Here is a 15,946-nt window from a genome sequence, read left to right on the forward strand (position 1 = left end):
CATAGAATTGCATTAATTTGTTCACTTGAGCTTTCCCTGCTGGTCATGTATGCTTTTATATAAAGTTATTTAAAGTTAAAGACCAGAGCTCGACATTTCCAGGTAAAGTTATGGATTATGTAACACTTATTTAAGAATAAAAATAGATAAAAAAGTTTTTATCTACAATATTAAAATATACTGTAGATAAAACCAGAAATATTACTGAATCGTATTATAATATTGCAGACCTGTTTAAACTCTTTAGCTTTAGTTTTTTAATTGTAAAACTGGAAAATGTGCTTTGTGGAAATCTTTAGAGAGATATTATTGTCATTATAAAAAAAACTGCCCGTCACACTTTCGGTTTAGATAACAGTCCCACATTATTCTCTTGTTAATATTACAATAATATTACAGGAATGTGTATAGCTGTTAACATAAACTTTAACTAACAAAATAAATAATAATAATTGTATAAAAAAATTTTAAATGCATTTTTGGTCTTCAAAGCGAAGACTTTGCGCTAACGGTTTGCTGTGTTGTTGGGGTGGATGGTGTTAATTGATGAGTGGATGCGATTGTCAGGTGGTGGGAGGGGGCGTGGCCTGTGCTGTTCACTCAGGGAGTAAATCATGGCTGACAGTGAAGCAGCAGCAGCAGCAGCAGCAGGGATGGCTCACAGTTTCACTCAGGAGTATTTTCAGATCCCTGTAGTGACCCGAGCGTACACGACCGCCTGTGTCCTCACCACTGCTGCTGTGGTAAGAAACAAATGCTTCAACTTACAATCTGCCGGTCAGAGGGGAAACCTGTTTTGTCCTCAAACTGTGCAAATTAGAGATGTTGCCTTTTGTTATTCTTGGACTCTTACAACATTTTAACTGTGAGATTGTGAGTCTTAGTCAGGAGATCTAAGCACTTGCTACACTTTAAGTAAAAGTTATGGAAACACTTGAGTGGTAAAGTTAGGCACCTTTTAGCACACAAGTGTTGAATCTAATTGTAGCCTCCTCATGTAGAAAGTGTCAGTGAGATCGTGGTTATATCTGAAGTACTTTATTATTTAATATGATATGAAGTGACAGCAAGTCCCGTGTAATAGAAAGTACCTGTAGTATCAGTTGATGTGTTACCACTGAACTTGGTAAATAATTTCAAAGTGAAAGCAATAAAACTGTCATTTGAAAAGAGGTTCCACGCAGGCGTTTGGTGTTTCCTCTAGACAGAGGAAAGGGGAAAATATTCAAAGGAAAAAGTTAGTTACAGTGATGTGTGTGTGACACTGGATACTAAGGAAGGAGAGAAGGACTTGTACTGATTGGCCAGGCAGAGAGATCGAGCTGGAAAGGATGTGCAGCAGGTTAGGATGTGAGTGAAGAAAGGAGTGTGATGAGAAGATGGAGGGGGCACTCTGGGGAGCTGATGAATGAACTAAGTAGAGGATTAGTAAGGAGTGAGTAAGAGGATCCTCTGTCTAGAGGATACACCGAACACCTGCGTGGCACTTCTTTTCAAATGACAGTTTTATTGCTTTCATTTGGTCCAGATGACATACCTGTGCAGGTAAAGAGAGGGTGTCTAGGGGAAAAGGAAGTGGACTTTTTGACCAGAAATGTAGAAGAAGTTTACTGTTACTGATTTTCAAGAGCAAAGGTGATCTGCAGAGCTGTAGTACTATGAGGGATAAAGCTGATGAGCCACACTGTGAATATATGGGAAGGAGAGAGAAGCTAGGCTAAGGAGAGCGGTGACAATCAGCGAGTAGTAGTATGGCTACAGGCTGACAAAGAACATTACAGATGTAATGTTTGCGTCAAGAGTTTTTTATGGAGCAGTGTTGAGAAGATAAGATAAGACTTTATTGATCCCACGATGGGGAAATTTTTTGCGTTACCTCAGCTCAGGTACAGATATCAGAAGGAAATACAAATAAGTCCAATCAATGAAAAAATAAGTAAGACAATAGGTCATCAGAAGCAAGACAGAATACATGTGTGTGGATGAGAGGAAGACAGGTGTAACAGTGAAGCTGCAAGGAGTAGAGGTAGCGAAGGTAGATGAGTTTAAATACCTGGGGTCAACGGATGGTGCACAAAAGAGGTTAAGAAGAGAGTGGAGACAGGGTGGAGTGGGTGAAAACAAGTGTGAGGGGTGATTTGTGAAAGAAGGATAGCAGCAAGAGTGAAAGGGAAGGTTTACAAGATGATAGTGAGACCTGATTTGATACGATATATGGTTTGGAGACAGTGGCACTGACCAAAAGACAGGTGGCAAAGCTGGACATGTGCAGAGCAGGGAGAGTGGATATGAAGATGAAGATGGAGCTGCCAGGAAAACTGAGGCACTACAGTAATGAATGATCCATGGGTTTTGTGAAGTGGGACATGTGAGGGTAAGCGTGACAGAAGCAGATGCTACGGCTAGGATAGGATGGAGGAAGATGATTGGTTGGGGCAACCCCTAAAAGGAGCAGCTGAAAGACCAGGTATAGAACAATTATCAAAAGGTAAAAGAAGAGCAGCAAACATCTAAAAACATTTCAACACACACCTGCTGGTAAAATGCTGCCCCCTGGTGGTGGTGAAGGTTTTGCAGAGGGTAATGATAACAAGGACTTTTTAAGTGAACTTCCAGTTAGTTATAGCGAATAATCATAAAAGCTACCCAGAATAAATTAATTTTAGGCTGTATTTTACTTTTTAGCAACTTGAGTTCATCAGCCCATTTCAGCTCTACTTTAACCCAGAGCTCATCATCAGGAGATACCAGGTACCATTTACCAACTATTTAACTGAAACTTTGAGTTAATTATGTGTCATATCGTCACTGTTACACTCCTCTTCCCTCTCTTTCTCAGATATGGCGCCTGATAACCAGCTTCCTGTTCTTCGGCTCTCTCGGATTTAGTTTCGTGTTCAACATCATCTTTCTGTATCTTTTTCTGTATCTTAATATGAAAGTTTACCGAATTGAAGCTCACATTATGGTGAAATCTGCAGCAGAGCTGAGCAGACCTTAACTGAAAGTAAGCTATCGATACTGTCGGATGCTGGAGGAAGGCTGTTTTCGGGGCAGGACGGCGGACTTTGTTTTCATGTTCCTGTTTGGAGGGATCGTGATCACTGTATCCTTTAACGTGTTTAGGCGAAGGATGAGTGATGGGTAAACAACCACAGCTATGGGATGGCATAAGATGAAGAAAATCTGGAATAAGATCCTTTGACTTTAACACAAGCTCTCTTCTCTGTCACTGAAAGTCTCACTGTATGTCGACTTGTGTAATTTGCCTGGATTGCGCGGCATCCAAACTAGTTGTGAAATCCTGTTCCCAGATTTTCCACAGATAATTTAAGACTTATTTCCACTTTGATCAGAAATGTCAGTCAGAGACTTCCGCAGACGTCTGCAGGCTCCAAGCGTGTAAAGTCAGTCGCTGTACATAGAGTGCACCTCTTTTTGATGATGCGCAGCAGTTTGCTCAGATTCCAGGTTAATGATGCTGTTGTGAGTGGGTTTACCACAGACGTGTCTCTGGGTGGTTGTTAAACAGTTATTGTGCAGGTTTATGCAGTCATGCTGTGTTTCATGGGGAGTTTGAACTGCAGGATTAATTCTGCTATAAACATGTAACATGGTTGGCTGGAATGACGGGAATGTCATAGTTTGGCTTTTATTGTGGAGGGTTTAGCATTCATTGTCTCTACGTGCAGAGATGAGATGGAAAAACTTGTTTCTTCTTTTTGTTTAGTTTAATCAGCTACTGTGGGGTTATATTCCAGTTCTGTCTGACTAACAGATGTATAAAACCCTGTTTCTTCAAATAAATAGCTTTCTCTCTTAAACTAAAGCTCCAACAGTTCAGGTTAGTTTGTCCTCTTAAACTTTGACTCTTGATGAATAGGTGAATGTTTTTATTTAACCTGAAGTCCCGCAGCTGTTCGGTCTGTTCGCCAACATCTTCTTCCTGGGTCAGGCCTTTATCATCATGCTGGTGTATGTGTGGAGTAGAAGACATCCGCTCATACGTATGAACTTCTTCGGCCTCCTGAACTTTCAGGCCCCGTTTCTTCCCTGGGTGCTCATGGGATTTTCATTGCTGCTCGGGAACTCCATCGTGGTCGACCTGCTTGGTATGAGACGACTCGAATTCTGCTCATTCATTTAACACCAGTTAACATGAATGGTTGGCAAAAGGCGCTTTTTAGGAAAAGACCAGCTGACTCAACCGGCTAACTAATTCTTCCCCTTATCCGATCCAATAGTTTATTTGAAATTTGGGTGTCTGACTTTATTCTCTCCTCAGGTATCAGTGTCGGTCACATGTACTATTTCCTTGAAGATGTGTTTCCAAACCAGCCGGGAGGAAGGAAGCTGCTGATGACTCCAGAACTTCTGTAAGAACCAGTGTTTATTCAGCTGAAGTCCAACATGTGGAAACTCTTTTCTTAGAGAGATGACCAGTCGAGGCACAGTCTGAAAACTCTGTCTCAATACTGGTTATACCACCTATACACCTTTTTATATTTTGCTAGGAAAATGGGAAACTGGTGCAGCAATTTATTGAAACGTGCAAATATACATGGAAATACAGCATATAAGCCAAAAGTGTTTGTACAATTATAACAAGCTTGAAAGGCAGTATTTGGAATGACCGCATTTATTCTATGACAGTCTGAACTCTGTGGGGCAGCTCTCTCTTAATTTCTTTCAGTAGTCTTCAGGAATAGTTTCCCAGGCTTGTTGAAGGACATCCAAATCTCTCCCTTCTGTTGTTCTCTGTCAAAATGATCCCACACTGCTTCAGTGTTGAGGTTTGGGTTCTCGGGAGGCCAAACCAAGACTAGCAGTGCTCCATTATGTGTTTGTTTTTTTTGTTTTTTATGTCCAGGGATGCTTATACTGCACTGGCTGTGTGTTTGGGTTCATTGCCATACTGAAAAATGAGGCTGCCAATCACATGCATTTTCAGATGGTATTGCATGGTGGATCAACATCTTACTTCTGAATTCATAATTCCATAACTATTGACAAAATTCCCAACACCACTGGCTGAAATGCAGCCCAAGCCCTGACAGAGCCTCCACCATGTTTTACAGATGGATGTACACACACACACACACACACACACACACACACACACACACACACACACACACACAGAGTTCTTGTGTAGTTCGGCATACCTCAGACTTTCCTTCCTGTTTCCTATTCTTAAGAATTGCTTTTCCGATGAGGCTTCGGTGAACAGTAAATGATCAACTGAAGGATCAGATCTCTCACGTCCCGTGTCAGGTCTTTGCTGTATTTTTTCCAATTCCTTAAATACATGACTTTTAGGTACTGTTCACTTGTTCAGTGTCCTCAGATTTTCTTTTCTTTTTTTATGGACATACTGCACACCATGCTGAGATGTGTTTTCAGCTCTTTGGGAATCATCTTGTTAGTGAACTCTGTTTTATGCCTCCAAAACTGCAACATTTTCAGTCAAAGAGATGTGAACAAATTATGTGTTTTTGTAACAGACTGCTAGTAACAAAATACCTAAAGATAACATTTACAATTGGTTCTTTGCTAAGTTGTGGGTTATATGTACACACAACATTGGTGTCTTAAGTTTTGTGCTTTTTTTATGCTTAAACAATTCAGCACGTCTTTGTTAAGTTACTTAGCAAACCAAAGAGAAACCTTAAAATGGTCAGGTACAAGGACTAGACAACAGCACTTTAAGATAAGGCACAATAAAAAAAAGTCTGACTCCTTGGAATCCAAATATGAAGAAATGTGAGGTGACTCAAGAGTTTTGCACGGTACGGTATGAGGTGAAAATGAACACAAGCGTCGTTTTGTTCTCTCCTAACAGACGGGCCATGTTTGATCGGCCAGAGGACCCAGACTACCGTCCCCTCCTGGAGGAGCAGCAGCAGGGTGGAGCCCTGCAGCCGAATGGGGAGCAACACAACTGAGAGCCCAGAGAGCTGTGAAAAGTCAGACACAGACCGCCACAGGACTGTAAAGCTGTATAGACTGAATATTTAGCTTTGTTCAGCGTATTGTAACCACAGAGCTTTCATTTGCCTTAACAAGAAAAAAGGACCAGAAATGGAAGAACAAGCTGAAAACTTTTCACTATGGATGGACATGGAGGGTCCACAGTTTGCTACACCAACAGCTTTACTCTGTACATGTGCAGGTTTTATACTTCACAGCAAACTGGTTGAGTGAGATGATGTGGATGACGAGCTCAGTCAGAGGGACGCTGTAATAAGGTCAACAGTAAGGAGACATTGGTTTGATGCCACGATTGTTTGGGATTTTTCTTACACTGATGGCAACATACCGCGTTGTCATCAGTTAATATTTCACCTCAGTCTGCTCTACACGTGATGCAGGAAAAGGAGAAATGAGCACAAATATAAAACAAGAGCACCCAGAGTGCAGCTCCCCCTGAAGGGCGAGGGATATACTGAAACATTGTTTCATGAAGTTTTTATTCCAACATGCTGATGTCAGCCTGTTTTTCTTACAGTATCATGGCATCAGCCTGTTGTAGCATCGTTGTGACGTTGCAAGCGTCATGTTGAAAAAATAAAAAGCCTGTTGCACAGCTCTCTCCGTGCCCTTTCATACGATATGATATATGATGTATTACTCGATATGGTTTCTTCTCAGCTCGCATTGTTATTGGTATCTACCATCACACAAAATTTGAAAATTATATGATGAACACGAGACTGCTAACAGACAAACACATGGAACCGATTATATAAATAAAATTTAAAAAAGCAGGAAAAACTCTGTTACAATACTGCAAATAAATTAGGAGAATGGCAATAATTCTTTTTAAAGTTTGTTTTTGTTATTTTACCAATAAATACCAATTCAGTGAATTTCTGATCTTGGTTTTATTCTTTTTATAGTTGGGAAAGCTGATTTTGAGTCCAGCGTACTCCGCAAACACGTTTAATGACAACATCTCTTACCGATGTCCAGTCTGTATTGACAAAAAGGCTCCAAAACAAAACTTGCATTGGTGCCTACATGCAAGCTTAATGTTCTAAACATTACCTGAGCTGATTTCTAGGAGGAGAAAATGGATGGTCGAGAATTGTTAAATAATCTTTTGAGCTAAACAAAAATGAAAACACTGTTGATCAAGAGAAAAACGATCTAGATCAGGGGTGTCGCACGCATTTAGGCCACATACAGCCTCATTCCTTTTTAAGGCCAGGTAAAACAAATGCATACGAGGAAAAGCTGTAAAACTTTAAATAAAGCCAGAAGTTAAAAATCTATGCACTCTTTCATATTTTCCAAAGCCGCTCAGTGGGCCGGATTGGCGTCTTTGACAGTTAGATTCTGTTCCCCAGTCCTTATGTTTGACACCCCTTTAGCAGGCTGGTTCTGGCCCCTGTCAAATCTGTAATTTGAACTGTGAAGCATCTTGATTTTGACCTCCTGCTTTCGTTTTATTAAGCAGATGTGTAATCTCAGGTGAGGACGAAGTGAAAGGAGCAGGACTGACCCGTAACTCTGCTCTCTGCTTTTCTGCTGCTGCCTGACTGAACTGCCGACAGCCTGAAAGCCGCCTGCACACGCTGCACTTTCACCCACCGCCTTTGTGACTCAAACACTGGGAACAAAATGGAAACTGCTTAGCACAACAACACAGCAACCAGCCTCAGTGGGACCCCGACAACAAAACAAGCACTTCATCATCTTGTGCAACAGTGCTGCTCGTAAGCATCAAGTCAGGGGTCAGACTGTTTTTTGGTTTGTTTCCACATGAAAGGACATTTGGGGAATAATTCAGAAATCTCCAAATTATTTTTTTTTAATTGAATTTTATGGGGGATTTATGGATAGAAACTCCAAACATTAAGTGTTACATAGATAATCTATGTTATGCAGCCGTCCTGGCTGGACAAGACCACGACCATCTAGGAGGCCTCCAGGAGAGGCCTTAAAACCATGACTGGAAAACATTTAAGCTACAGTCAATTTGAACTGATTGATAGGGAATTTTTTAGGAATTCTTTTTTTGGGGGGGAGAGACTGGCACCATTTGGCTCCTTTTACCCCTGAAACTCCATCAGAGAGCATGCAGGACCCACAGAGCCACAATAAAGACATAAATGAGAAGCATGTTGACTTTTTAAACAAGCTGTAATGATCCTTTAAATGATCGCTCGCTCCATCTTTTTAAGGAGACTCAATTAAAGCTGATGCCTGGGTAATTTCAGCTATATAAACCTACAACAAAATAACTTTAATAGCAATTTAAGAGATTTAATAGCAATAACAGCAGCAAACTCACTGATAAACTAAACAGAATACCAAGTGCTTTATTGTTTTTTGTCTTTTTTATTACTATTTTTTAAGAATTATTAAAATGTACAAAAAAAGACGACAAACACAACATAATATATTATCTGAGACTGGTGTGTGTGTTTCCCTCCCTCTGTGGTCAGGTAAAGACAGTCAGTGATCAAAGTGAGAGAGCAGCTTCTCCACGCTGAGTGTCAAAGGGAAACACAAAGGAGGCGAATTTCCTACCAGGGTCTTTGCCAAACTGAACAGAATATCAATATTAATCATAAAAAAATAACAACAACATGGGGAACAGCTGACGGAGGTCCGGGCAGAGCAGGAAAACCCTCCATCCTGTGACGGAGGAGCTTCTTCACGGCCGATGTTGCAAACCGAGATGATGTCATACTGCGATGGTATGAGCGCTGTTCCAGTAGGGGGCACCAGTGCTGCTTTGTTTACCACGCAGGAGCCGTGTTCGCGAGTCGCCTCATTCGCCTGTGCAGCAAAGAAGAACAGAGCATCAGTAGAGGCATCCAAAAAGGTTTTTTGTTTAATCCACACTTCTTTTTCTCAAAACAGAGAAATAAAATATTCACATTTAGAATAATTTGGCTGAAATTTAACCATCGGTGAAAAGTTTTTCAAGCAAGACACTCAAAGACAAACCTGAGGGTTAAAGCGACCTTGTATTCATGTAAGAAACCACCATTAAAAGCTGGGACCGTTAACGGCTGCAAGATATTCTTAACAAGTTAAAATGTAAAAAATAAATACTAGCATTTAACCTTTGCTAAGTTTTAATGGAAAAACTACGCTCAACATCAGGACTTCTGATTCCTCTCTGGATCATTTGGTGTTTTTTTCAGGCTGATGCTGGCCAACGTCAGCCTGCATGATAACAGGGACAGAATCCAAACTATCGGATGTAGTGATGTCTCGTTTTCAGTTGATGAGGTTGGATCATTCATCCACGTTCTGGAGTTTATTTGATTCAGTTCATCAGCCGACTCGTTTTTTTCCTCTCTCCAGCTAATCAAATAATGATTTAAAATAACAGGCCACACCCACCTTGTGTTTCTGTCCTGGTCTCTGATCTTCTTCTCCATCTCTGCGTCTGTCAGCGTCTCCAGCAGGGGGCACCACTGGTCAGCATCACCTGTGTTTCTGATTGCTATCTCCACTGTGGGCAGAGGGTTTTCACTGCAAAAGAAAAACCAACAGACTTTAATTCAGTTTCCGTTACTACAACGACCGCTTCCTACTGCAGCTCACACTGTGATGTCATTGAGTTTAAATGTTTTCCAGTCATGAGGTTCAAAGACGAGTACCGGACACAGTTTCCGTTACACCAACTAAATACAGTTTTCTGCAGCTACGATGTTCGTCATGTTTTTGATCATGAAACAAATAACATTCCTGACTTTGCAGATATTTTAAAAACATCACAAGAAGTCGAAAACTGATGTAGAAACAAGCAGAAGATGAGGCACCGAAACGGCCTGAACTCATGTTTTTGTAACTGTTGACCGCCGTCGTGAGCAAACGCTGGCAGAAGCAGCTCGTTACCACACTCCCCGATGCTGAACTCTGTTCAGTGTGACTCTTCTTTGCACTGTTTGCAGTGAAAACACTTCATCAATCACTCTTCGTTGCCATGAAAGAAGCAGCAAAACAAACGGTCCTAAAGCTGAAGTCCAGCTGTGACAGAGATCAGCGCTGCCGTCTGGGTTTCAAACATTTCATCACTTCTCGTCTGACGGCAGCAGACAGTCGGCGACATTTCAACCGAGGGCAGATAAAACGCACCCACCCAAAGAGACCCGAATCCAAAACCCTTCCACTTCTGACCGGTCAAAGGTCGCAGCCAGATGGCCACTGCACCAACAGCAAACACACACCCAAAAATGTCAACACTATCTGCTGCTCTGGGTTTCTGCAAGCTCAGAGTTTAACGAAAGACTTTCAAATATCAGAAAATAAATGTAATACTTGTAAAGATGACAACTCATGAAATCACCCAAACTCATCCAGTAAGTGCACATCGTTGCTGTGCAGGGTTCCTAGCATTCAACTGCACGAAATAACACTGTTGAAAGGGTACGCATACATTTTGACCACGAGCTGCAGGCAGCCTGGATACCACATTAAGGAAGTCCTCAATTTCACGTGTCAGTGTTTGGGGAATTTTGTTCACTGCTCCTCTGGATTTAAGGAAACTGTCAGGAGGTCATAAAATGACACTACAGCCTATAACATCATGTTATTGTTTTTCCCATAAATTGTATTAAATAACATACCAATTACATTTTGAAGGAAAGGTGCCGTTTTATCAGCTCACTATAGTCTTTTCAGCTTTATATTGTGTTTTCTGCACATTTCCACCTCTATATTTTTTATCCTTTGACTTAACTACAGCAGCTTTGCATGAGTAACATACTGACTCAGTCTGAAGCCTCACAGGGGATACTTATACATACCTCAGGGTTCTGTAAGTAATTAATAAGTAAAGAAAGGCATATCCTTATCTCCTGAACTGGATTGAAATCATCTTTAAATCCAAGTCGGGTGAATTGGCGTTTACAACATTTAGCTTTCAATGAAGGCTCTGTGATGAAACGCCGCACATCCTTAGCTCATGGATGCGTAATGTTCAGCAGAATAAAATCATTTTATCAAACTATTAGACAGATATTTATTAAATACCAAAACTAATTATTTCTCCAACAAATCTTCTGTTGCTTTCTCGCCTTGCTTAGACTGCCTCTGTGATCCCGTACCTGAAGGCGTACGTCCTCTGGTGCCAGCTCAGCTGACCGCGGATGCTGTAGGCGATGGTAGTGACAAACTCCCCGCCGAGGCCGAGCTCAGAGCAAAGCTTCAGGGCAAACTTCTCTGGAGAGTTCTCCCTCTCAGACATGTCCCACTCAAACTGGTCCACCAGAGAGATGTTCCCAACGTGGATGTTAAGCTGGAACAAGAAGAGAAGAAGACTGGGTAAACTTTTCTGTGCTACAGGTATGAACATGTCCGTTTACGTGGAGTGAGCATCACCTTGATGATCACCCTCTGGTCCGTCTGGTCCTCTAGGAGGCTGTCTGTCGGATAAGACTCGATCTGCTGTCGGATGGCGGAGGCGATGGCGGGGACGAAAGCCAGCGGGTTGAGGTCCAAGTCGTCACACAGGATCTCAGCGAACATCTCGGGTGAAATGAGCTTCTCTGTAAATTCCAGGAAAGGAGAACAAGTTTATAGTCTCGTGCTGACTTACTAAATTTCCAAGCTGAGAGGATGTGGTGACGTTACCGTTCATATTCCAGGTGAACGCATCCCTGAGCTTCTGCCCCTCAATCTCCATGTCCAGGCGGATTGGAACGAGGACTTCGGACTGAGTGGCATTTTCATGGATCACTGCTGGATCGTGGTCATCAAAGCTGGGAAAGAACCACCCCAAGAAATAAGAAATTATAACCAAAAAAAAATAAAAATCAACAGTTAAATATCCGGATGGTCTGAAAGATATAAATGATAGAATTTATTTTATTTTTAAACATAAAACTTTTATCTGTAAGTTAGTCTTTGCTCTAAAATTTAGTTCGTTAGATCTGCTTCTGTGTGCAACGACATCAAGCACTGAAGATGCAAATTCAATATTATTAGAAATTATTCATAACAGATATTAAAATAAAACTTTTTCATTAAATATAACAAAACTTTAAACAGAAAAATCACTCTTCTTATCCTTGCTAAAAGAGAAGATGTGTTGCTCTTTTCATCAATCGGCACAAGTCAAATGTACCAAAAATAAAAAGAAATGCGTGTTTTCACATTATTGGAAATATTATTTAAAATCTGTTTTAATCTGTCTCACAATTATTTGTGTTTATTTATGTTCCTTTTTAAATGACCTGTATTTGACAGATACAATCAAAGAAGGAATCCCATTATTATTATTATTAAAACGTAAAAACTTTAGCCAGAGATCCACAGTATAACATCTTCTACTGGAGAGAATGTGTGTTGACTTTCGTGCACTCCAATACTAAATGCTCTTCAGTCTCTCCAACAGCTCGATGCTCACCACAGGGGGAAGGTCCTCTTCTTGTCCCGGCCTAGTCGGCTGCGGTTGATGGTGGTGGAGCAGGGCACGGCGTCCAGATGATGGGAACTGTTGGGCAGCGTGGGAACCCACTGACTGTTCCTCTTTGCCTTCTGTTCCCTGGCGGGAGACAAACACAGAGAGATTAGGATCTAAAGTAAATAAAGTGCGATGTTATGTATTTAATGGAGTCTCTGGAATTGACTCCTATCCGGGAGGCCTGGAAAGGGTTAGCCTAAATGGAGCTTTAGGACTCGACTGTCCTTGAGGCCTTTTAGCAGACAAAACAAATGACAGCTCTAGCTCCTTGTTGACTACATTTTCTTATCTGCAGGGTTGAGGCAGGAGGAGGTGTATGAAACTCTGTAAGAGCACAGCTTCACAAGTGGATCAGCATACCTGGTGCAGCACGTCTTTATAAAAAGCAAAAACCAGTGAAAAAGCTAATATGACAGAAGTGCCAGCACTTCCTCTAACAGCCACTTTAGGATGGCTTCAAAAGTGAGTCAGTCAAAGGATTATCATGTTAAAAGAATAAGCTAGCATGTTTACAGCCAGTGTTCTCGGTCTCTCCGGATAGTTTCTCCTCCTGTTTGTAAGGGTAGTCTCTGAACTGGACCGCTCTCCTCTCCTCTTTTAATGCAATTGTTTGTTGTTTCCTTAATAGATATTAAGGTGTTATTTACACATTTATGTATTTATGTCCACACGATTCACCCAAAACATAATCTATATTTTTGTGTTATCATCTACGTGACTGAAAACAGATCTCTCATCTCTAACAAATAATTAAAATTATAATGACACACAGTAGGGGATGTTGTCCTGTTTTGTAAATTTTATAAGTAATGGGGGTACCTGAGGTAGGCGGGGGGCTCGGTGCTGATAGAAACTGCTTTGTACTTTTCGTCATTTCCTTCAAGAATCTCCTCGACCTCAGAAGCCTTCAGCAGGGTCACGCTGGTGGCCAGCTGAGTGTAGCCATGGTCTGAATGAGAAGAAAGAGGTTGTTCAAATCAACAAAGAAGCAGCAGCCAATGAACTGAAGGTGAGATTGAGCGGAACAAATAAAACAGTGTCAGATTACATAACCGTCACCACATCTGTAAATAAAAAAAAGATTAAAATCTGTAATTCTGCAAAAGCAAACAGATGAACATGAACACTTCTGACATTTAAATGAGTTATTGTTGGAAAACTGTCACCATCAAGGTACTGGTCCTGTCATAAATCCTTTTGTGGGCAAAATCACATTCAATGCAAGAAAGATTAAATGACATAAGTGTCACTTTATTTCAGTTTAGACAAATTATGAGTGCTGTGAGAAAAAAATAAAATGTAAGCAGAAGTTCAGCTTGGTTGACTCAGACTCTTTGTGTTCTACCTCTTCAGTGCCCCCTGCTGGACTGCAAGCAATTTCTGCATAAATCTGGAGAGACCCTCAGAGGAAACCGAGCTTTTCTCTACTGACCGTGTGATGACTCCACGATTTTCTTTCGTTCTTCTACCGACGCCAGTTTTCTCCATAATGACGGGTACCTTTTATACAAGGAGCCTCTAAACATGCGAAGGTAGTTTCCCACCTGGACAAACAAAGACATGGACAAGGCGATCATGAAGAGAATCTCAATAACAAGTTTTCACATTTAGGTAATTTCTTACTATAAAAAAAAAGAAGTTTTTTTGTATTGTAGTGTATTTTGTATATTTTATACTTTTTATGGGGTATATATTATGCCCTGCCCTTATATCGGGTTGTTCATATGCCAGAGTAAAGCCAAACCAAAAGAGATTCAGGTCTCATTATTGCTGAACAGTGCAAAAGTAAATATAGCAGCAGGAAATGGCCTGTTTCGATTTATTCTCCAACCAGAAACCACAGGTAGAAATAATGATGCTCTCTCACTCTGCATAACACTGGGGTGTATATGTATGTTATTGGGATTTGTAATGGCATGCTTCCTACTACAACAGCAATATGGTGATATAAGATATTGACAACTAATACACGTTTTGCATTCAAATAATTTAAAACCATTGTTAAATTAACCAACAATATGTTGGTTAATGGCTAACAAAGGAATAGATAACAGAGACTGTCTTGATGCATGCTAAATCATCCAGTAAATCCCAAAAGGTTGATTCTGTTCAACTGGACGTAGCGTTTTCAGTGGGAGAAACATTTCGTCACTCACCTCACAGCACGGTCATTCAGTGGGCTGATTTTAGTTAGTGTGCAAATGTGCTGTTTATACGTTTGGGGAAACCTGCAGTCAGTTGAGACTGAAGAAGTCACTTGGATGAGTGACAAAACATTTCTCCAACTAAAAACACTACGTCCAGATGAACAGAATCAACCTTTTGAGACATAACAGAGACCGTATTCGTTTGATAAACACAATTTTTTCTCAGCAACAGATTCCTTCAACCTCGCTGTCTGAGGGAACACTACAGGAGGTCATTCCTTCCTGCTTCTAACAGACATATGGACAACTCAATTTCCCTCTGGGATCAATAAAGTCTCTGATTCTCATTGTGAAATGCAATCATTAAATGAAATGACAGCCCCATTCTGTCATTTTAGTCACCAAACTGTCATGATCCCTAAATATGTAAATATTAAATTCAATCAGGACTATTGATTGACTGACAATTAGTAGTTACACCATTTCTCTGGATATTTTTTTGTCATTTCTGCCCTCCATTTGTGCCAGGAAAACAAATATGCATTATCAACAGCTGCTTTTTTTCAGCCTACAATGTGCATGTTAAAGACACGTTTTTAAAGGCCTTGTTTCATGAATGCAGAAAAATCTTAAGCTTCCAGAACAAACTTGCAACTGTTCATGAAGATGTTTCTAGCTAAAAGCTGGAAAGGTAGGATGTAGGAAAAGTACTGGAAAACACCTGCCCTGCCAACAATGAGCCCTACAATTTTACAACGGTGCAACGTTCATTTAAGCTACGTAACTCCGAACAGACCAACAAACCCGTAAGAACACTGAAGTGTCAGGTGATACACCATCTTGAATTACAGACCCAGAAACGACACAAATCGAGTAAAATTATCTCTTTTGTTATATTAAACACCGCTAACTACCCAGCTGATTACTAGCAGTTCGGGAGCAGAAACCGAGCAAACATCCGGGTGCAAGTTTTCAAGTTAAATGTCAATCTGAAACACCAGAACATAGGTGGACTTTCTTCCCCGGTGGTAAGGTTCTAAAATTATTTAGCAACAGATCTGAAATCAATGAATGAGCTTCAGCGCTACTGGCGTCGTTAGCTAAACTATGCTAGGCTAAGCTAAGCTAACGGATTGGTCACCAGATTAAACGAGGCATTATCCGTTCAAACACATAAAAATTTACAACAACAGACTGTCGAATACGTTAAATACTGACCTCCGATCCGATCATGTAATAGTCTCCATCCTCCTCGAGCTGAAATTTTACCGGTTTTTGTCCAAACGTTTTGCTCAGCGCCATACTGAAATAACAAAGCTCTGTGCCACTGCGCAGGCGTACGTGACGACGAGCTCGTTCTGTCCCAGTTAGA

At 40.9% G+C, this 15,946-nt stretch overlaps 2 protein-coding genes across 2 annotated transcripts; one reads left to right on the plus strand and one right to left on the minus strand.

Moving 5' to 3' along the window:
* The first annotated feature begins 360 nt into the window (after nucleotides 1–360).
* Nucleotides 361–6,875, plus strand: LOC102297895 (derlin-3). Its single transcript, XM_005948948.3, has 7 exons — nucleotides 361–743; nucleotides 2,686–2,751; nucleotides 2,840–2,913; nucleotides 3,013–3,106; nucleotides 3,917–4,112; nucleotides 4,286–4,376; nucleotides 5,843–6,875. Exons 1-7 carry the CDS (start codon nucleotides 615–617, stop codon nucleotides 5,943–5,945), a joined length of 753 nt encoding a protein of 250 aa, XP_005949010.1. The 5' UTR covers nucleotides 361–614; the 3' UTR covers nucleotides 5,946–6,875.
* Nucleotides 6,876–8,391: 1,516 nt separating this feature from the next.
* smarcb1a (SWI/SNF related, matrix associated, actin dependent regulator of chromatin, subfamily b, member 1a) lies at nucleotides 8,392–15,946 on the minus strand. The gene is made up of 9 exons (XM_005948947.3): nucleotides 15,793–15,946; nucleotides 13,860–13,971; nucleotides 13,247–13,376; nucleotides 12,371–12,508; nucleotides 11,596–11,723; nucleotides 11,344–11,510; nucleotides 11,070–11,260; nucleotides 9,361–9,492; nucleotides 8,392–8,787 (listed from the first exon to the last, which is right to left on the minus strand). The coding sequence occupies exons 1-9, from the start codon at nucleotides 15,874–15,876 to the stop codon at nucleotides 8,748–8,750; spliced, it is 1,122 nt and encodes a 373-aa protein (XP_005949009.1). The 5' UTR covers nucleotides 15,877–15,946; the 3' UTR covers nucleotides 8,392–8,747.

This window comes from Haplochromis burtoni, unplaced genomic scaffold (genome assembly GCF_018398535.1).
Source record: "Haplochromis burtoni strain Fernald_Lab_line unplaced genomic scaffold, NCSU_Asbu1 Contig_43, whole genome shotgun sequence".
In the NCBI taxonomy this organism is placed as follows: domain Eukaryota; kingdom Metazoa; phylum Chordata; class Actinopteri; order Cichliformes; family Cichlidae; genus Haplochromis; species Haplochromis burtoni.